Here is a 22778-nt window from a genome sequence, read left to right as displayed (position 1 = left end):
GAGACTTAAGTAAAAATGCAGCTTGGAGTTTAAGAAATCTGGATTTGAATCCTGGTTCTGTGGACCACCGTTTTCTTTTCTTTATGTTTCTCTTCTTTTTCCTTCCTTCCTTCCTTCCTTCCTTCCTTCCTTCCTTCCTTCCTTCCTTCCTTCCTCCCTCCCTCCCTCCCTCCCTCCCTCCCTCCCTCCCTTCCTTCCATCAAAAATATGTCTTTATTGATTTCAGAGATAGGAAGGGAGAAGGAGAGGGAGATAGAAACATCAATGAGAGAGAAACATCAATTTGCATGTGCCCTGACCTGGGAATCAAATGGGCCACCTTCTGGTGCCACACCAGCCAGCTGTGGACCCGTTTTTGGTGTCTTTCTCCAAGAGGCCCTAAAAGACCCTCCTGTCAGGTGAGCTCATCAAAAGGCAGTGAACTGGGAAGACGTATCACTCCAACTCCTAACCCAAAACATGGATTTCTGGGTCTGTGTCACCAAAAGAAGAAAAAGTATAAAATGCATGTCTCTGGCACTAAGAAAGCGTGCTTTTAAACTCCTCTCTCCCAGAATAAAAAGCCCTTACTTTTAATTTTTTATTTGTGATGATTTTGTTTTTTCTTTCCGTTCTGTTACTAGCTGGAACGAAATGTTGGCTGGGGCCCCAGGCGGCTGCTGGAAAGGCGCCCTCCCAGGAGCAGAAGGCTCGCTTAGGAGAGACTGGGGGCGGGGAGAGACCTCGCGACTCTGCCTCCCCAGCGCGGTAGGGATTCTCTCGAGTCATTCCTGGGCTCCCTAGTCGGAGCCCCCTGACAGTAGGGGCGGGCGAGGAGACTTGGGGGGACACTCACGGCGCAATGGGGTCACGCAGCCCAGCCCCCAGCTCCTCGGAGGGGGGTGAGCTAAGGAGCTGGTTCTGGCCTCCGCGGGGGCGAGGACCACCCACGATGGCCCCGCCCTGGCCCCGCCCACCGCCTCGCCTGCGGGCCTCCTCAATCGCTGCCCTTGCACGATCCTCTGGGCCCGAGGAAGCCCCGCTCCCGGATCAAATGTTTTTCCGAGTCTTCTCCTAAGCAAGATGGGCTGTGGTGACCAGCTCTTTCAGATAAAGATGAAAGAGGGGGCTAGAGGGCCAAGACTGCGAGTGAAGAGGTGGCCTTTTCCCTCCTCGCTCCTGTCTCACCCAGGGAGAGCGCTAGACCGTGATATCCAGACATATCTTTACCTACCCCAACCCTAAAAGTTTTGGGTGGCAAATTTTAGTTCACTTTTAGTTTGGAAAAAGGAAATTAACATTAGGTTTTGGGATACAATGAACGCATTCCCAGATCAGAATTGGGATCTTTCGACCTAATTTAGACGAGAGCGGGTTGTGGGAGAAGGGGGTACATCTGACAGAAGGACATGGGACCGAGGAGATACAGCGGTATTTAGCGGAGTCTCCAGTCCTCTCCTAGAGGGAGGGCCCACGCTGGGCCCTCTACCCTTCCCCTTCTAGTTGCCAGAATGGAAAATTCATGGAGTTCAGCTTAGCCCAGGTCAACAAACTTTTATTGCCATTTCTGGCTCCCCCTGCCCCAGTAAGATCCTTGCTTCTAACACTGTAGAAATACTGAGTTCTGGTGCAGGGGAATGGGGACGAGAGGGCGGGGGTTACCTCACCTCCTCAGTACACTGCCAAGCTTAAAGAACCCCACTTGCTGGAGAGGGAGGGCCACACTGGAGGAATTAAAAAGAAGGAATGGCTCAGGCCCACCTTTGCTGGCTGCAGAATATCGAGACCATGGTCCCAAACATTTTTCAAAGGTTGTCGGAGAGAGGGATGAATTTGGCTGCTGTTGTCCCCTTTGCCCTTGCTGCCATGTTTCCATGGAAATGAGGGAGGGACAGGATGTACCTCACTCTGACTACCTGGGAGGATGGCAGGGCAGGCATTTAGTAAACATATTGCCTTCCATTGCTACCCAGCACATACAACTGTCCCCAGCTGACCCCCAAGCTCACTGCCTGCTCCATTCCCTTCCCTTCTGGAGCCAGTATCATGACAAATGGACTCCAGGCAGGGCTGCTGGGTCCACTCCTCAGCCAGGTCTTGCTGGCAACAGTTGGATTCTGAGTGTGTCCGTCAACCTCAGTAGAGCAGTCAGTTATAGTGCCTCCATGAAAAGCAGCAGCTATACCCCCATGACTCTGTGCAACTGCTGTTCCCAAACATCTCTGCCCAGAAAAAACTTAAAAAAACATAAACCCAAATGGGTTAGGTTAGAAACAATACAAAACAACTCTAACAATGCTGAGGGCTAGAAAGGGGAGCGGAGGAGCATCTTCCCGAGACTTGAGCCACCTGCGCACCTGCCATCTGTCTGTTTGGAGTTTGCTTCTTCCCACTGGGCTGTTGCTGGGGGGAATCCAAATCTCCATTGAGCATTGAGAGCTGTACCCACTGCTGTTGGTGATGAGGCTTGCCTGTTGCCATAGTGAAGAGGTGCAGATGGATTCTCAGTACCATGGGTCAGCCCGGTGCTGTTGGTTGTAGAGCTGTAGCTTGATCTGATCTTTGATCTGATTCACAAGGATCTGGGACAGCAGGATTCCCACCAGCTGGGAGAGGCAAGAAGGATTGGGCCCTCAGCAATGAGCAATGCCCTTGTTTTCCCTGACTCAATCTTCCCAGTTCAGTCAGCACCATCTCATCCCCTGCTCCTCAGCAATGTCAGTGCCTGACACCCTAGCTGATCCCAGGTGCCCTCCCCCAAACAAAGGAGTCCTTGCAGAATTGTGGGACCCACAAGTCTTGCAGGGTAAGTTACCTGGGGGATGGCCAGGCCCAGTGCCACACCACCAAGTAAGAAGAGATTGCTGTGAATCCAGTTGACCAATTTGTCAATACAGCCATTGGTGTAGATGACTTTACTAGCTTCCAAGTACTCAAGGGCTTGCATTCCTTGGCCACACATGGTGTTGATCACTGCCTAGTGAGAAAGTTAAAAAGCCGAGTGGGACTCCCATTCCAATAACCTTTTCTTTCAGACCATAGCTGATGGGCTTCCCACCCTTCTTAAAGTCCTAAATTGTTAGAGAATATATGTGGAGGATGCTAGGTTGTAAGTTGCTAAATGCAGGCTTCCCTTCCTCGGAGAGATCCAAGTCCAGTTCTCTTTGATTCAGAGACTCGCCCCTTCTGAACTCCCATGTGGGCTACATGAGTAAAAGGCCATCAGATTGGGGTGAAGAAAAACATCTGACAGCTGTCCAACAAAATTGATTGATTAAACTAGGGCAGTGGTCGGCAAACTCATTAGTCAACAGAGCGGCAAACCGCGGCTCGCGAGCCGCATGTGGCTCGCGAGCCGTGGTTTGCCGACCACTGAAATAGGGAATGGGGATTCCCAATTGTGACTGTTCTAATCAGAAAGTAACTCAGATCACTGCCCAGGAGGAAATGAGGAGTGAAGTCTGCTCACCTGGCTGGGAGTAGGCAAGCAACAGGAGTAAGGCACAGAGCAACGCTCGCGGCTGGGGTTATCTTCTGAACAGTTGAAGTACATGTTCTGGGACCAGTCCTTGTAGGAAATCCCTCCACAGCAGCTGAACTGCAACAAAGCCCATCACAGAGGTTAAGCATCACCCACACTCACAATGAGGTGATCAGGAGAATTCTCAGAACCGCCAAAAGTCTATGGCAAGTTTCCACTTGTAAGGGCAGGTTGTGTTTAACACAACCTTGAAACATGAGCCCAAGTTTCTCAATGGCCTTCAGGTGAAGAAGTTTTACACTTTAAACTATGAGTTTCTTGAGGGCAGTTTCTGGTTTTGAAGTCCTGAATAGCACAGAGCCTGGCAAAAGGAGGTGTTCAAAAATACTGACGAAAATAAAAGGCTAAGTGTTGCAAACATTTGTGTTAATGTAGAGAAAACACAAGAGGAGGACCTGCAATAGTGGGCCCATAATTACTCCATGAAAGCAAGTAGGACTAGGTCAGTGTCTATTATGCCAAGGGAAGGGGAACTCAACACTAGTCTCAGAAGCACTTTTATTTAAAATATAGCTTTTGATTCATAGCAGTTTTATTCACAATAGCCAAAAGTTGGAACTGACTCAAGTGTGCATCAAAAGATGAATGAATTATCAAAGTATGGTGTATATATATATAAAATGGAATATTGTTGAGCCTTAAAAAGGAAGGGAATTTTGACACATCCTACATTATGGATGAATATTGAAGACATTATGCTAAGTGAAATAAGCCAGTCACAAAAGAACAAATACTCTGTGATTCCACTTATAAGAGGTACTAGAGTTGTCAAATTCATAGAAACAAAAAGTAGAATGGTTGCCAAAACCGGTTTGGCTCAGTGGATAGAGCGTCAGCCTGTGGACTGAAGGGTCCCAGGTTCGATTCCGGTCAAGGGCACGTAACTTGGTTGCGGGCACATCCCCGGTGGGAGGTGTGCAGGAGGCAGCTGATTGATGTTTCTCTCTCATCGATGTTTCTAGCTCTCTATCCCTCTTCCTTCCTCTCTGTAAAAAATCAATAAAATATTAAAAAAAAAAAAAAGTAGAATGGTAGTTGCCAGAAACTGGGGGAGGAGGAAATGGGGAGTTATTGCTTAATGGGTATAGAATTTCAGTTGGGGAAGATGAAAAAGTTCTGGAGGTAGATGGTGATGATGGTTGTACAATGTGACTGTACTTACAGCCACAGATCTGTACACTTAAAAATGGTAAATTTTATGTTATATATATATGTGTGTGTGTGTATATATATATATATATATATATATATATATATATAAAATTTCTTTATTGATTAAGGTATTACATATGTGTCCTTATCCCCCTATTATCCCCCCAACCCTCCCACTCATGATCTGTTGTCTGTGTCCATTGATTAGGCTTATATGCATGCATACAAGTCCTTTGGTTGATCTCTTCCCCTTACCCCCACCCTCCCCTATGTTCCCTCTGAGGTTTGACAGTCTTATTGATGCTTCTCTGTCTCTGGATCTGTTTTTGTTCATCAGTTTATGTTGTTCATTATATTCCATAAATGAATGAGATCATGTGATATTTATCTTTCTCTGACTGACTTATTTCACTTAGCATAATGCTCTCCAGTTCCATCCATGCTGTTGCAAATGGTAAGAATTCCTTCTTTTTTACTGCAGCATAATATTCCATTGTGTAGATGTACCACAGTTTTTTAATCCACTCATCTGAAGATGAGCACTTAGGCTGTTTCCAAATCCTAGCTATGGTGAATTGTGCCGCTATGAACATAGGGGTGCATATATCCTTTCTGATTGGTGTTTCTAGTTTCTTGGGTTATATTCCTAGAAGTGGGATCACTGGGTTAAATGGGAGTTCCATTTTTAGTTTTTTGAGGAAATTCCATACTGTTCTCCACCAGTCTGCATTCCCACCAGCACTGCACGAGGGTTCCTTTTTCTCTGCATCCTCACCAGCACTTGTCATTTGTTGATTTGTTGATATGTTATGTATATTTTATCAAAATTTAAAAAATTTAATTTCTGAATAAAAGTTAATATTAAAAAATCTTTCCAGTTCTTCATCCCCCCTATAAGCAACCACTTATAATAGTTTCTTACATATCCTTTCAGATTCCTTTTGCAAATATGAATACATGTTCTTTTCTCCCTCTTGTTTTACACAAGTGGTAGATTACTATATATTCTGTTCTATGTCCTTAAAAATACTTTTAAAGCACCCTGCATGTATTTCTTTTTCCAACCCTTTCCCAGAATCCATTACTCTGACAGGTAATGAAGAAGCCCACAGGCCTGGAGGGTGAGGCCTCTCTTGCGAAGGCACTTTTGCTCACAGCCTCCCGGACCACTAGCTTCCCACCCCCACCTCTTAGCCCATACCTCCTTCTGGCCAAAATCAATGAGGTTCTGTAGGTCCAAGTCATCTCGATAGTGTACAATGGCATTATTGATGATCTCACTCACTTTCCCTCGTGCCTGCCAGAGACAGAAGTAGGGAATAAGAACACAGAACTAAACCCTAACCTGCTCCTCCCTGCAGAAATAACAGTAGACAGCAGTCATCCTTGTTTAAGTTAGCCTTGAAATCAGAACCAAGTCCTAGTGATGGAAGAGAGCCAGTTCTGAAGCCCATCCATCCCTGGGCCCTCAAGCACAACTGGACCTTCAAAGAGCCACATTTCATGATAATCAAATATTTATCTACTTCTGATACTATTACCACAAAATACTTGCTGATTGATGCAAAGCAGAGAAACTTTTTTTTTTTTTTAGTAGAAAAAGGCTTACTGAGCCGAAGCACTGACCTCTAGTGGACATAAGACAATTACATCTCTTTAGACTCAAAACATCTACATTTATCATTTTAAGAGTTTACTAAGCCAGAAGGACTAGACTCTCGATTCCAATAATTACAGGCTGTCGTTGTTCCTTGTGATTAAGCCCCTATCCCAGTGGTCGGCAAACTCATTAGTCAACAGAGCGGCAAACCGCGGCTCACGAGCCGCAGTTTGCTGACCACTGGACTAGGACATTCTGAATGAATACAGTGGCTCTCAACTTCATAGTTTCTACCATGATCTCTTCCTTCTTGCTACATTACTTTTCCCAAAATGTCTTATCCATAATGCTATACTGTCCTCTACAATAATTTGCCCTTTGGGAAAGGAATTTTGGTTCTTAATGAAAGGAACTATCACTGAATGACAGATCACATCCAGATATGGTAAGCACCGTTCAAAATCTTGTTTACTTTCCTCCTTCCTTCCTACTATTTATTCCAATAGACATTTTTTCCTCCCAAAGAAGTAAAAAGCTCTTCATGTTGTCTGTGGTCCAATCAATCATTTGCCATTAAAGTTTGCAGATTATTTTGACTTTGTGTTCATAGAACTTACTTCCCTGTTAGCCTCTCAGATTGTCAGAGAGGAACACCTCACACTCTTAAAGTCCTCTTTAAATATGGTGACTTTAAAGGCTATTCATTCATCCCTAAGGAGAAACTTTCAAAGGCTGATACTTCTTGGTGCTGGGTTAATTAATCAGGCTAATCCCAGGCAGAAACTTTCCTTTCCTCTTCTGGTTCACACCTGAGAAGGCCCTTGGCTCCCAACACTACCTTGTCTGAGAAGACGAAGCCCAGGACCCCAGCAGCCAGCTGTAACAGGAACACCACGGTGAGGCAGAGTGAGAACTGTGGGGAGTGAGCAGGAAAAGGCAACAGTCTGTTACCACGTTGGGCAGTAGCCCCTCCCAGGGCCATGGGAAGTACTGAAGGACCACAAGGTACTTCTCCCAGATGACCCTCCCCCCGCCCCCCCCCCCCCCCAGTAAAGGGGTCACCTGGGCTGAACTCTACAGTGAGGAGTGGATAGCACCGACCTTGGGGGTAGGGTGGGACAAAGGAAATCAAAAGGTTGTGGGAATGGCACTGGGAGGCTGAGAGGCACAGGGAGAAGGGGGCCAAGGTCTTTCTAGTGGGGCCGCTGAGCACTCACCGTCTGCAGGAGGCAGATGTTCTCACGGAGGGATCCAATACAGCCACAGAAGGTGAGCAGAAACATGAGAATGCCCACCACGATCAGCAGGATGGCTGGGTCCACAGCCAGGCAGGCCAAGGCTGCTTCTGGGAGAAGGGGCTGTTTCTCAGTCTGAGCCTGGTGCCGACTCAGGGTGGCACCCAGGAATGGGTGGAGGTGCCCCCCAAATGTTCTCCTCCCCTAGTGGGGGGATGTCTAGTGTGTTTGGGTGAAGGTTTTGGGGAGGCAGTACTCCCCTCTGAGGGGAGAACAAAAAGGGCCCAGCAGGGTTTGTGGCATTTAAGTTGAGGAACTAACAAAGTAAGAGCCTTTATTCCTTGGCTCAAGAGAGGAGTGACCACTTTTGCTCCAGAAAAGAATTAGGATGGTATTAGGCTTGCCAGCTCTGCTGAACGTTTCTCGGAGATTTTGTGCCCTGGAGTAGGAATGGAGGTTGAGTTACTCCAGGACAGAGTGAGGGAGGGGCTGAAGCCTCTGATTACTTTGTTCCCAGAGGCCTACCTTCTTTCCTAGACATTTCCTAAGCCTAAAAGGCAGGTATATTTGCAAGGTTCATGGGAGCTCTGGGAAATCCAGGTGAACTGACGTGCGAACAAGCTGCCAAGATTTGGCTAGAGGGTGGCTGCCCATTTAGCCCCATAGCTTATATGGGAAGGAGTGGTACAGGGCTGAAGGAGACAGAGAAGGAAGAGCCCTGGCAAGAGTCGTGGGGAGACAGAGGGGGACCTATAGCTCACCTGCGTGCTTCATCAGCCGAGCGTAGACTCCTATGGACACCATCACCATGGAAATCACCTGCGGAGACAAGGGACCAGCTAGACCCTGAGATTTTGGAAACCAGAGGCCTGACCACCATTGGGTAACCTTAAAGGAGAGTAGGTCTTTCCCAGGACCCAGAGATAAGCATCCTTCTCCTCCCCAGATATACAGTCGATAGTATCTGTCAGCGCTTTGTCTACATGAAAAGCTTTTACCAAGATTATCCCATTCCATCCTCACAACAGTTATCTTGTGAGGCAGCTATTATTCCCATTTTACAGATGAGGAAATTACAGCTTACAAGGTTAAGAACAATGGCTAAGAACTTGGGCTTCAGAATGACTCAGACCTGGGTCCATGCTGGACAAATCTTGAGCCTCAGTTTCTGTATCTAAAGGTGGGAATTAAAAACAACTACATTTTAAAAAAGTAGATGAAAATGAAATAAGATAATGTATGGAAAGTATGCACCACAATGCCTGACAATAAACTATCTGTCATTACTAAGTTAACTAAGTTGCCCTGGGTCACACAGAAGCTCCATGAAGTTCTGAATTCTAACCCAGCTATATCAAAGGGCAGGTCTTAAAGTCAAAGCAGGACAAGTAGATGCATACTCCCAGGTCTTTGACTCTCTTGAAGGTCAATATGATGTCAAATTCAAGAATTAAAGTGCATACCAAAGTGAAAGAATGCATGCATGAATGTGTGGGTGTAAGAACAGCAGAACTCCCTTGGCAAAGGAACCTTTATCTTTATAAACCCCGATTACAGTGTGGAGAAATAGAGGGATGTAAGCCTTTCGGACTTCCTGACTGCCCTGAGGGAACAACCCATCAGAGACTACCAGGGGTCCTCAAAGGGGTCTCTCTGCCACCCCCTAATGCCACCAGGAGTGCAGGGCTGCCAGTTTGCACATCTCTAGGCTGCCTTTTCTTTGTCCCCAGGCTGGTGGCGCTAAGCAGCAGCTGGCTGTCACCATGGCAATAGCTGGGGCCACGCTCTGGCTGGAGAGAGTTCTCAGAACAGGGTCTTGACCAACTCAGTCGGGGATATGGCTGGCTAGACTCCACTGTCCTGCAAGACAGAGACCAGCTGGAAAGAGCCATCTTGCGGCTTTTGTGGGAGAAGGGAATTGGACCCCTATAGCAGGTAACAAGGTCAGACTAATCCCTCCGTAGAAAGACATTTTTTCCTCAGGTGTATTCAGCAGTAAATGGGAAACCCTTATCTAAAACTATGTCTTCCAGTCCCCTCTCCTTACTCCTCAACGTCTGACACTGCCTCTGACTTCGGGCCAGATATGCTATCATCTGGCCCTCACACACTTTGTCCAGGGAGTGGCTTGTAGAGCTGAGGGTGGGACTGGAGGTGCCAACTGGCTTCTTGTCCTAAGCACAACCAGGCTCAGGGAGCAATAGGGTGAGTGGGCGGCAAGAAAACCGGACGACAGAGATGCAGTCATCCCCCAGGCCCAGAGGCACAGCCCTTTGCCAGAGTGATTGAGCATCTCTGCCTGCTCTTTAAAACACCACAGGCAATTACACTTCTGAATATCACTTTACTGGACCATTTAAAATTACGTATCTGCTCTTTATTTCTGTTGCTTTCAGGTGCCTCACTGTTTTTTTCACACGTTAAATTTTCACAAGAGTGTATAACTTTCCACAAAGATGATCTCTAATTAAATCCTGACACAGCTAAAACAAGAAAGGAAAAGTAAAGAGCTGCCATGTACCACGGGGTGTCTTAATTCCAGGCATCGGCCTGTAGCTATAGCAGTTGTTCTGTCTCTATTTGTGGTAGATAGAATAGTGTCCCCCCAAAGATGTCCTGTACTAATTCCCAGAACCTGTGAATGTTACCTTATGTGACAAGAGGGGCTTTGCAAATGTGATTGAGTTAAGGCTCTTGAGATGGGGAGATTATCCAGTTGGGCCCAATATTACCACAAGGGACCTTAAAGAGGGAGGCAAGAGGGTCAGTGTCAGAGGAGATATGTGTGACAATGGAAACAGAGGTTGGAGTGATGGGTTGCCATGAACCAAGGAAATGGATTCTCCTGTAGAGCCTCCAGAAAAAAAAAAAAAAAAACAACCATCCCTCCCAGCACCTTGATTTTAGGCCAGTGAGAGCTTTTTTTGGACTTCTGAGCTCCAGAACTGTAAGAAGATTAATTTGTGTTGCAAGTTTGTGGTAATTTTTTTACAGCAGCAATAGGAAAACTAATACACTATCCAAATCCAATTCATCAGGTGTTATGTACAAGGTACTCTGAGGACTGCAAAGACGAGTCAGATGTGGTCCTTACCCTTAAGGAGGTGCATGTGTTATCTGAGAGAGGGGCAAGAGCCTCTATAGCCTAAAGCAGTGCTTCTCAACCTTGGCTGCCATTAGAATGGGGTGGGGGAAGGAGAACTTTAAAAACTCCTGATGCCTAAGCTATACCCCAAAACAAGTATATCTGAATCTCTGGCACTGGAACTTGGGCAACAGTAGTTCTGATTGTATTCCAGGTGATTCCAATGTGTAGCCAAGTTTGAGAACCACAGCCTAAAACACACTCTTCCAGGGATCTAGAGCAGCAGCTGCAAGCTATATTACAATCAAGATTAAGACTTTAATATTATCATTAATATTTAATATGATTATGAATGATACCACTTATGCTGGTGCTCACTAGCTAACTCTAAAATTCTGCATTTCAGTCATTGATCTGCCTCTTTCTCCTGGAGTCACAAGTTGCCCTTTCACACTTCTATTCCTGCCCATATCTCCCTCCCTGAAGTCTTTAAAGCTCCTGCCATTCCAAAATAGTGCTGCTGTGAATAGCAGAACATTTAAAAACTGAATGGAACCTTAGAAATGAGTTCTGCCACTCATGTCTTTTTATAGATGAGGCAGAAAGAGCAAAGTGATACTTGACCAAGTGCACATAGGTGCAGTGGTAACATCTGGACTAAATCCAATTTCCAAACTCAGTTTGGTTCTCTTTCCACCATATCAGTCTTTGCCACAAAACCCTTATAACACCCCACAGTATCACCAATGACCTCCTTTTATGATAAGGATGGAGATAAAGACATTTCTCATCTTAGAACAGCTTTCATATTCTGGCTAGAATAAAATCTCGCTGGAAACTTTAAAAAACTAGACATAGTTTTTATAATAGCTGAGTCCAGCAAAAGGCATGTTCCTGAAGAGTTGTCTATCAAATTATGTAAAATAATGTGCATGCACCAGTACCTTTATCCATATGTGGGGTGAGTAATCAACTAAAAATGAAAATAGCGCCAAAACCGGTTTGGCTCAGTGGATAGAGCGTCAGCCTGTGGACTGAAAGGTCCCAGGTTCGATTCCGGTCAAGGGCACGTAACTTGGTTGCGGGCACATCCCCAGTAGGGGGTGTGCAAGAGGCAGCTGATCGATGTTTCTCTCTCATCGATGTTTCTAACTCTCTATCCCTCTTCCTTCCTCTCAGTTAAAAAATCAATAAAATATATTTAAAAAAAATAAAAATGAAAATAGCCATCCCCTGGGCTCTTCGGAAAGTGGCTGATTCTATAACTGGGGCAGGAAATATACAAAATAAGCCTGGAGTTTCTTGTAATACCAGAAAATAAGGAAATGCTCAAAAACAAGCAAAAACAAAACCACACATTGATGTGGGTATGACAAAGGAACATCAAAATAAGGAAGTATGGAATTATTACCTCAAATATAAAATAAATGCCCATGAGTTCATACTGATATAAATGACTTAATAAATAAGAAAATGAGGGAGAAAAGACAAATCTCCCATGCAGGAGAGTTCCAAATAATTTATGTAGGTACTGTTCTCTTGAGGAGGCAGAGTGTAACTCCTCACTCCTAACTGTGGGCTGCACATAGTAACTTCCTTCCAAAGAGTACAGTATGGAAAAAGGGGGTGGTGGTGGGAGAGGGAGGCTAACTTTACAGTGGAGAACCCTAACAAACAAACCTCAGCCAAATGATCAAGGTCAACATCAACAGAGAAAAATCACTGGTGTATGATATGATGTGATGGAAATGGCACTACACCTCTGTGGTCTACCTCCCCAAACCCCATCAGGAGAAAGACATCAGGCAAGTTCCAACAGAGGGATATTTCTGCAAATTCTGCAAAGCATCTAACCAGTATCCCTCAGAACTGTCAAAGTCATCAAAACCAAGGAAAATCTGAAAAACTGTAACTAAATATAAAAAAATATATATATATCTTAAAAATAGCCACCCCCCATTTATTAGTTTTGTAAATCCTCATTTTTTTATATCAGATTTTCTTAAACTGCGATTCTCTTGCATGCAATCACCAAAGTGTAAAGCAGCAGATCTTAAAACTGTTCAGGTAACAGAGCACTGGGAAGCTACAGTGCTCTGTTGGTATAGCCTACTAGAAGCCCGGTGCACGAAATTCATGCACTGGGGGAGGGGGGGTCACTCAGTCCAGCCTGCACCCTCTTGCAGTCTGGGACCCCTCGGGGGATGTCTGCCTGCTCACTGCTCCTTACCTCTCGGCTTGCTGTTCCTTAGCGCTGCTCCTTAGCGCTGCTGCAGAGGCAGGAGAGGCTCCCACCACTGCCGCTGCACTTGCCAGCCAGAAGCCTGGCTTCTAGCTGAGTGGAGCTCCCCCTGTGGGAGCATACTGACCACCAGGGGGCAGCTCTTACATTGAGCATCTGCCCCCTGGTGGTCAGTGTGCATCATAGTGACCGGTCGTTCTGGTCATTCTGCTGTAAGGGTAGCTTAAGGCTTTTATTATATAGATACAATTTTGATATGTTAATTTTTCTCTTAAGCGTTAATATGCTATTACTGTTATCTAATTTACAGTCCATATTAACGTTTTTCACTTATCCTGATAATGTCCTTTTAACTACTTTCTTCTTTTTTCAGATCCAGGAGCCAATTAAGGATCATGCATTTAGTGATCAAGTCCCCTTTACCCTGAAACAGTTTTGCAGCTTTTTCCCTTTACTTTGTTTTAAAGATACTCTTTTAAAAGTTGTGGTAAAATACATTTACCACAAAAATTAACCATTTTAAAGTGTACAGTTCAGTGGCCTTAGGTACATTCACATTTCTGTTCAACCATCACCACTATCAGATTCCAGGACTTTTTCATCACCCCAAATAGAAACCCTATACCCACTAAACAGTCACTCACCATTCCCCTCCACTCTTCCAACTCCTGGCAACCACCAAATGGCTTTCTGTGTCTATGGTTTTGCCTATTTTGCACATTTCCTATAAATGGAATCATACAATATGTGGCTCTTTATGTCTGCTTTCTTTCACGTAGCCTAATGTTTTCAAGGTTCATCCATGTTACAGCATGTGTCATTACTTCATGCTTTTTATGTCCTAGTAATATTCTATCGTATGGATATAACACAATTTGTTTATCCATTCACCCATTGATGAACATTTGAGTTTTTTTTCCACCTCTTGGCTACTGTGAATAGTGTTGCTATGGATATCTGTGTACAAATTTTTTGTTTGAATACCTGTTTTCAGTTCTTTTGGGTACACATCAAGGAGTGGAACTGCCAGGCCATAAGAATGGAATTGCTAGGTCATATGGTAATTCTATGTTTAATTTTTTGAAGAATTTCCAAACTGTTTTTCCACATTGGCTGTACCATTTCAAAGGTCCACCAGCAATGTATGAGGGTTCCAGATTCTCTACATCATTGCTAACCCTTGTTCTGCCTTTTTTTGTTGCTGTTGTTAATCCTCACCCAAGGATATATTTTTCCATTGATTTTTAGGCAGAGTGGAAGAGAGAGGGAAAGACAGAGAGAAACATTGATGTGAGAGAGACACATCGATTGGTTGCCTCCTGCACCCACCCTGACCCGGAGCCAGGGATTGAGCCTGCAACCAAGGTACATGCCCTTGATCAGAATCAAACTTGGAACCCTTCAGTTCATGGGCCGATGCTGTATCCACTGAGCCAAACCAGCTAGGGCAATACTGACATTTTCTATAAGTCCAGGCCTGTTGTTTGGCAGAATGTCCTTCAATTTGGATTTATCTGATTGTTTCCTCACAATTCGAATCAGATGACACATTTTTTACAAGAATATGACAGGAATAATGTGTCCTTAGTGTGTCATGTGAGGAAGTACAACATAATTTCTATCATAGAAATAAGGAATGATCTACTAAGAGATGATGTAGTTGTTAAACATATGTCTCTGCATCTCATAAAATAATAATATAGGCACTACTCTAACTAGTTTTCTATTTTCTATAATATTTGGTTTCTATTTGTCTTCTTTCCTTTGCCATTGGCTAGTACTAGCTGGTAGATAAGCAGCCACAGGTATTAATGTTCATGGTAGAAAAAAAAATTATCTCCATTATTTTGCCTCCTCCACCCCTTCCCCAACAAATGGGGAAAAGATGGCCACAATTTGATGTTTGTGAGAAACAACCTTATTCCAGCCCCCAAAACACTACTTCAGGGCCTTCAGTGCTGGGAGAAGAAAGGTTATAGGGGCCTCAAGTTAAGGCCCTGAATAAGAGTTCTTCTGGCTCTAGTGCTCAAATGCCAAAAATCACATACAGATTAGCTCTTGGGAGTCCATTTCCATCTTAAGACTAAGGTGGTGTGTCAAGCCTTAAAGCATGAACCTATGAAAAGTCCTCATAGATAACAGAAGTTACATACATATAACTTTTCTGTAAAGTATAATAATAAAAGCATAATATGCTAATTAGACCATACGACCTTCTGGACGAAGCCGGGGCTGCAGCCGCAGGATCTAGGCAGCTGCTGCGGCTGCTGGGGAAGGATCCAGACAGCTGCTGCTGCTGCAAAGGCCTACTCTTGCACGAATTTCATGCATCGGGCCTCTAGTGACATATAAAGACATCATTAATTATCATCTCGCTCTGGCTAATAGTAGGGAGTTCAAGACTGAAGTCAGGCTCAATCTCCATCTACTTGCCACTTGTCAGGAGAAGCACACATCCTAGCTCTTCAAATTCACCCTCAACAGGTGACTTCTAGGAGCTATTTCTTTCTTTCAAAAAAATTTTTTTAATTGATTTCAGAGAGGAAGGAAGAGGGAGAGAGAGATGGAAACATCAATCATTGATCGGCTACCTTCTACACACCCCGCACTGGGGATCAAGCCTGCAACCTGGGTATGTGCCCTGACAGGGAATTGATTTGCAACCTCCTGGTTCATAGCTCAAAACTCAACCACTGAACCACACTGGCCTACTGGGCTCTAGGAGCTATTTCTAACACAATAGTAATGGACCAGTCATTGGTCTAAACACTTTATATCACTACTAGAGGCCCAGTGCATGAAATTCGTGCACTCGAAGGGGGGGTCTCTCAGGCCAGCCTACACTTCTCGCAGTCCGGGAGCCCTCGGGGGATGTCTGACTGATGTCTGACTGCCGGCTTAGGTGGAGAGCAGCCCTAAGCCGGCAGTCGGACATCCTTAGCACTGCTGTGGAGGTGGGAGAGGCTCCTGCCACTGCCGCTGCACTCGCCAGCCGTGAGCCTGACTTCTGACTGAGCAGCGCTCCCTGTGTGGGAGCGCACTGATTACCAGGAGGCAGCTCCTGCATTGAGTGTCTGCCCCCTGGTGGTCAGTGCGTGTCATAGTGACCGGTCCTTCCGCCATTTGGTTGATTTACATTATTAGTCTTTTATTATATAGGATTTCATTGCATTTTGACCACAACCCCAAGAAGGTGTTAATATCTCCATTTTATAGAACTGATGTTGGGAGAATTCAAATAACTTTCCCTGGTTCACTCAGTTAGTGAGTGGCTGAAGTGGGTCTGGAACCTAGGTCCTTATGACCTCAGCCACATGGCTGCCTTCCTCTCTCTGCCTCACAGCAACCTCAGGACCAGTGCATTCACCCTGGGACATATGAGGTGGGAAGAAGCTGCCTACAGTTCTTTTCGGGGAGCAGCTGGTAATCTCCAAACTGGGTAGGGCTCAGGCAAGGGGAAGGAAGATAGCACCAGGGAGTGATGGTGCCAGCAGGGGAAGTCCCTGGAACAGTGCCCCAAAAGGAGAAGACACAGCATCACCACACAGGGCCCACCAGTCCCCGAGAGAAAGCCCTGTCTTCCACATTCTAGTCTGGTCTATGTGAAGTGGGTGCATCTGTCCCAGGGTCCTCTCCTCCTCCTTGAAATCTCTTCCCCTCTTCTTTTGAAGGTGATGGTGGAGGACAGCTGATATTAGAATGATTCCCTTTGTAGGAATCAAAATCCTGTCCTTCCCCACAGGGATGTTGGGAGGGAAGGGTCTGCACTCTGGTTTCTTAGTCCTTTCTGTTCTCATTTTGGATGATGTCAAGGAAATCACAGCCTGCTAGAGCTAAAGCTGGGCTCAGGATCTGCACACACTGGTCCTTCTGCGGCCAACCCAGCATTGTTGTTCCTGGGTTTCTGAGGTGGCAACTCTCCGTGTGAAAATGGCTTTTGGCTTTCTGAATTGGGGCTCTTTCCCCTCCAATGTCTAGGGCCAACCTTTTAGCTTACTTAGGCCATGGCTGGTTTTGGTTTCCTAAGTTTACAAATGAGTAAGGGAAGTCCACAAGGGCTCACAGTAGTCTAAATACTCATACTCGTGGCCCTGGAATGACCAGCCTGATGCATAGCCTGCTATTGAGACCCTGAGAGGTGCTATATGTTTTCTTTTATTTTTTTCAAAGACTGCTCGAAGTTTATGATTGTCTACTTGGTAGAAGGCAAAGAGAGCTATTAGGGTAGTTAAGAAGGTATGCATGTGACTTGACAGCAAAGGGTGTGGTTCTTGTCTACTTTTATGGTGGTTTTTAAAAAATATTTATGGGGTGACACTGGTTAATAAAATTATATAGGTTTCAGGTATATAGTTCTATAATACAGCATATGTACATTGTCTTGTGTGTTTACCACCCAAAGTCAAGTCTTCTTCCATCACCATTTATCCCTCCTTTACCCTCTTATACCTCCTCCCACCCCCCTTTCCCTCTGGTAATCACTATATTGTTGTCTGTGTCTATGAGGTTTTATTATTTTATTTTTTGATGTTTTAAAAAATAAAAAGAATGTGACTACTTCACTTATTGCAGCCTGCTTAATCTATGGGGAAGGGAGGGAGATGGGCTCTACTTCCTAGTGTCTTTAGGTGTGTGTGTGTGTGTGTGTGTGTGTGTGTGTGTGTGTGTGTGTGTGTTGGTGGCGGGAAGGGACCCGTGCCATTCAGGAGGGTTTTTTGCCAGGCTTGATGCCTGGTCATTTCCTAATGGCTTCTGACTCAGATTATAACAGATGGTGCTGCGATGTGTGGGGCATTCTGAGTGCCCTGGAGACTCCAATACTGTGGTCCTGGACAAGAAAGTGAATTCCTGGAAGAAAATACTTCACCAGAGGCCTTCATCAGCCTAGGGAGGACCTGAATGGGGGTCCATGTGTGCTGTATTAGAAGTAAAAAAATCCGGGTGCTACAGATTGTAATTATACCCGGCCTTGAGGGAGAGGATGGCTGTCATTTTTTCAGACCTGGCTTGAGAGGGCCACAGGACCCACTGCAAAGGAGAACACAGTTGGATAACCCCTAGCAGGAATGCTCAAGGACTTAACGTTGTGATGCATATTGACAGACTAATGTCCATGAGAGAGGAAGGAAGGGCATGTCCACCCTGTAGGGTCTGCTCTCTCATTTGCTATCCAGTAGACATTCAATAAATACCCACTCTTTGCCAAACACAGCTGGGCACTGATAATACAGAAGTTAATCTATCCTCAGGAGCCTGAAGTCTAGAGGAGACATAAACAAACACATAATTGCAGCATAGATGAGGGGCCTGGCAATCAAAATATGTATAAGGTGCCGTGGGAGCCCTGAGGCATGGGCACCAAGGAAGTCTGGGCTGAGCCACGGGCTGGAGGTGTGAGCTTCTGGATTCTGCCTGACTCAAAAGCTACCGCAACTGTTGACCCAAGTGGGAAAAAGACCAACAAGGAAGGAGGTGGCTGCTGTGGGCAGTGCTGATAATGTTCCTGCTAACGTATGCCCAAGGCTGATAAAGCATGTACCACCCCACTGTCTTCCCTCTGCACAGAGCTGTCCCTGTATTGGTGAGGAAAGGCAGCTGTTTCTTTTTGTTGTTGTTGACCAATTGATCTCTCTCCCCCCACCCCCCCCCCCCGTTCCACTCTCTCTAAAAATCAATGGGAAAATATACCCGAGTATATTTTCCCATTGATTTTTAGAGAGAGTGGAAGGGGGTGGGGTGGGGGGAGAGAGATCAATTGGTTGCCTCCTACACACATCCTGACCAGTCCCAGGGATCGAACCTGCAACCCAGGTACATGCCCTTGACCAGGAATCGAACCCGCAACTCTTTGGTTAGCGTGGGCTTACACTCTAATCACTGAGAGACACTGGCCAGGGCAAGGTAACTATTTTTTGACTGGAAGATTTAAATACAACATTTGGTATCTTGGGACAACTACTCCAAGCCATGGGATCCCAATGATTCTGGGGAGAAAATCAGAACTCCCAGGCAAAAGAGAAAGTGAGGTTTAAAATGGAAAGAGGAGCAATTGGTCCTGGTCCCAAAGGAGCTTCCCGAGTCAGGCTCCAAATCCCCCCATGGGCAGGGATCCTAGAGCAGCAGCAGAGGTAACCACTGCCACCACTGCATCACTGAGCATGAGCACAGATGATGCTGGCTACCTTCCCAATGTATTCCAGGCATAGACACAAACATCACCCATACTCAGCTCCCAGACCACTCTGCCTGGCAAAAGAGTGGGTGGACAGTCCCAACCATGGGTGCCTCCTGGACAGAAGAAGGGAATTTGATTAGGATTATGGAAGTCTGCAACAAAGAAAACCCAGGAACCAGTCCCTGGAGGGGGGATGGGAAGAAAGATGACCCTGATCTGCAGAAGCAGCGCTTCATCCCCAGCTGCACTCGTGTGGAATGAAATTCTGCAGCTCTGAGCCTGGGGGAGAACTGATACTCAGGAATACCCAAAAAGTGCTGTCCCGGGGAAGGTCAATGTCCCAGGGATACCAGGACACAAGAGAGAGGTATCCTTAGATCCAGCCCCAAGTCTTGCAGAACTAAAACAGTCCCCAAAGTGATGCATTCATCTTTAAATAGTTCACAGATGCAGAAAAATGTTCTCTTTTAGAGTACAAAGATTGACAGAGAGACAGATATACTGGCTTCGGGTCACACAGTAAGTTGGTGCCAGAAAGAAACTCGTCTATTTCTAGAGCCTTTGACTTTTATGAGCCTAAAGGAGAACCAAGAAGGGGCTCTTCTCTAATTTGGGGTTGTGTCAGCTTGGTTAGCCAGGTCCTCTAACCTCAGATGAAGCATCTTTACCGAGGTAAATGGGTCCATGGAGTCAAGCTCTCTCCCTGGCTGCAGCCTCCCCAAGTCATTTGTCTGGTAAAAGCGGGGTGGAATGGAATGGGGAAGTCCAAGAAAATGACCATGAACACAAGTGCAACAGATGCACCCAGCTGTTGTTGCCACTGGGGAGCACAGATAAGGGTGTGGTGCCAAAGGCTTTGAAGGAGATGCAGTCTTGGCTGAGAGAGGAAGTCAGCCTGAGGATCTGAGGTCCCACGATGTTAGTGCTAGCACTGAGGATAGTGTGTTGTCCTTGAGGATAGCATGCCATTGGCCTGGCACACTCAGTGACAACGTAGGAGGGTTCTTCGGGACTTGCCCTTAGGTGGGGAGTTCCCTTTAGGATATCCCCAAGCCCTGGCAGAGTGGTGGTGAGATTTTCTCTCATTCTCTTCTAATCTGCAGTTGAAGCAGAACCTACACCATGGGAACTTGGGTTGTCTGGTTAACTACTAATACTGCTAACACTCTAGTTACAGTAGCAGCCATCTGGGCCAAGAACTTCCCCTAGAGGCACTGTGGTTGAGTAGAAAAGTTGCCAGATCAAGCCTACTAACCAGCTGTTGGACCCTGGATAAAACAATGACCATCTCTGGCTTTAGCTTTCTCATATATAAAACGCGGGTGCTGGACATGCTGTCGTAAATCCCCCCCCCCCCCCCCAGTTCTAAAACTGAGAATTTGTTAAGAGCTCAAACTTCTTTTTTCCCAGCACAATGGCAGAGTGTGAGCTGCCATCACCGCTCTGCAGGATCTCTCTCATTTGTCCCAACAGGCTAGCACTTACGTGCTCTGTGTCTGTTCTTCACACCACAGTCCTTGTGAAACCTTTACAACAACTGGCTTAGATGCCTGGTCTGCTCTCTCTCCTCAGAAACATATTTTAGACTCATAATTACTCCCTCCTGCAAGTGTGAACTTTAGGTCTCAGGCAGAGAGGGGCAAGCATAATGGGTACCTAGAGCGGCAGCTGGAAGAAGAAAGGGGAATGGGGGTGAAGCTCCCTACATTCTCAGATCCAGAGGGGCCCAGGGACTCTCTAGACATGAAACAGGATTGAAGTACATTTCATGATCTGGTCCAGCTGGATTCTCAGTTTTAGCAGAGTATTTCTGCCATCCTTGATCAAACTGGGTTTGATTTTATGGAGGAGGAGACTAAGGCCTACAGGGGTGAACATATTGCCCAACACAGTCAACAATTAATGGCAGTGTGGGGATAAGAAGCCAGGCAACCCCAGTCCAATGTTTTTTCCACTCTTCCACCCCCACTCTTCCACCCTGGGGTTCTGAAAATACCCCTGGCCTTCCAGCCCGACCTTGAGTCCTATTTAAAGATGCTGAAGACTGGCAGACCCCAGGGAATGGCCTCTGATCCTGAGAAAGGGGGGCAAAGTTTGGGACAGTGCTGGGAAAGACATCCACACCTGGAGGCCATTCCTGTCCCTTCTCAGCCTTTGAGGACAGGGGGCACCAGAGGCCTGCAAAAGGAAGAGATAAAAGCCCCTTAACCCATTCTCTCCGAGGTAAGGGGAAGGAAGGACTGGGTTTTCCCTCTTTCTCTTTTTTCTTTGCCAGCAGGGCCTCCCAGTCCCCAGGCCTGAAAGTCCCCCAGTCATGACTGTACCAGTGGGTCTGCTTTGGTCCAACAGGAAAACCTGCTCCTCCCGCTCTAACCCACCTCTTTGGCCTGACACAGACCCTCATTCGATGCTCAGAGAATGCCCCTAAGTCTTTACTGAATCCCTTATATCCCCTCCACCCAACGGCCCCTCCAGACATAGTGACACCGTGGTGTCCCTCCCCAGGATAAATTACCCCAAAGTGCCATCAGCCTAGAAAACTAGGCAGTGCCGCTCACCATGCTCGCCTAGAACTGGGTATCCCAGGACGCCCCCTCCTCGGCCGCGGGCGGCGCACTCCACCCTCCCCGGGTGTTCTGCAGCCTGGGTGCCCCCGCGACCCCTAAGACTCACCCAGAAGAGCATATTGAAGAAGAAGAGCAGATATTTCACCAGCGGGCTGACGAAGGAGAACTCCTCCCCGTAGGCGGCCGGCGCCCCGGGTCTGCGGGCCATGGTCCCGCCGCCGCCGCCCCCGGGGGCCTATCTCCCGGCGGCGGCCGGCCCACCTGCGCGCTCGGAGCCCGGGGGCATGAGTCGCGCCAGCGCTGGAGCCCGAGCCGCGGGGAGCTGCGCCGCGGCGGGAGGTGCCAAGCCCTACGTCCGCGAGAAGCGCGGGCAGGCGAACGGCGCCACCACCGGAGCCGCCGGGAGTCGCGCGAGCAGCCGCGGGCAGCGTGAGCGCCGGAGCTCCGCGGCGGCCCGAGGACCAGTCCCGCCCGCTGGGCTCCCAGGAAACCGGACCCGCCCCCGGTCGCCCATTGGCGCAGCTGCCAAAGCCTGACTTCTCATTGGTGGGTCGCTTATGTCACTGAGGGTCCTGCCATCCCTCTCCTCCGAGAGGAGGGGGAAACACCTGTTCTGTGAGGGACAACTTGCTAAAGGGTCAGCGGTTCTGCCTCCTCCCCCGAGAAAGAAAGCATCCAGGCTGCAGCTGCTCAAGGGGAAAGGGATGGGAGGAATGCACCCTGCATCATGTCCTCTATCCCGTTGCCGTGCACATATACAAACACACATACATTAAAATCAACAAGTACAGGAACCCTGAGTTGAGCAATGCTCCCAAGGCTGTGGGAATACAAGAGAGTAGAGCGATAATCCAGGGGGCACGGCAATAAAATCAGGGAGACAAAACTAACCTATAAATGACAATTTGAGAATATTTAAGAGTAGCTGCAATACTGCTTAGTAATTATACATTTTAAATGCTTATGTCTAAGGCTCTATAACCCAATAGTGGACATTTGATAACATCACCAACAATTCTGCCTTCCAAATTCATTACTGTTTCAATTCCCACTCCCTACTCCCTTAGTGTCTTGGTGTACACACAGACACCATTTTTAACATGTTGATCTGACACACGCTGTAGGTGGTGGACTCTGTGCTGGCTACCATAAGGAACACAAACATGAATGCTGTAGACTGAATGTTTGTATCCTTCCCCCTT

At 46.7% G+C, this 22778-nt stretch overlaps 1 protein-coding gene across 2 annotated transcripts; it reads right to left on the bottom strand.

The window, feature by feature from the left end:
• Positions 1-108: 108 nt before the first annotated feature.
• On the bottom strand, positions 109-22007 carry TSPAN33 (tetraspanin 33). Of its 2 annotated transcripts, none has more exons than XM_080667155.1 (8): positions 21683-22007; positions 8269-8326; positions 7490-7617; positions 7111-7185; positions 5874-5969; positions 3449-3577; positions 2795-2956; positions 109-2585 (listed from the first exon to the last, which is right to left on the bottom strand). In XM_080667155.1, the coding sequence occupies exons 1-8, from the start codon at positions 21782-21784 to the stop codon at positions 2484-2486; spliced, it is 852 nt and encodes a 283-aa protein (XP_080523281.1). In that variant the 5' UTR covers positions 21785-22007; the 3' UTR covers positions 109-2483. The 2 variants fall into 2 exon arrangements, with proteins under 2 accessions (XP_080523281.1, XP_080523282.1); XM_080667156.1 differs by having other exon boundaries at positions 7490-7614; positions 21683-21918.
• Between the last annotated feature and the right edge of the window lie 771 nt (positions 22008-22778).

Source organism: Plecotus auritus (genome assembly GCF_963455305.1).
Source record: "Plecotus auritus genome assembly, chromosome: 4".
Taxonomy (NCBI): domain Eukaryota; kingdom Metazoa; phylum Chordata; class Mammalia; order Chiroptera; family Vespertilionidae; genus Plecotus; species Plecotus auritus.
This window is presented reverse-complemented; position numbering and strand designations above follow the sequence as displayed.

Bases quoted from the DNA above. Each gene is read 5' to 3' on its own strand.
- TSPAN33 (XM_080667155.1), bottom strand. From the start codon at position 21,784: ATGGCCCGCAGACCCGGGGCGCCGGCCGCCTACGGGGAGGAGTTCTCC. The intron at 3,578-5,873 runs GTATGGGCTAAG...GCTTTGTTGCAG, and splicing joins TTGATTTTGGCCAGAAGGAG to TTCAGCTGCTGTGGAGGGAT. The intron at 2,586-2,794 runs GTAACTTACCCT...TGCCTCTCCCAG, and splicing joins TGGGCCTGGCCATCCCCCAG to CTGGTGGGAATCCTGCTGTC.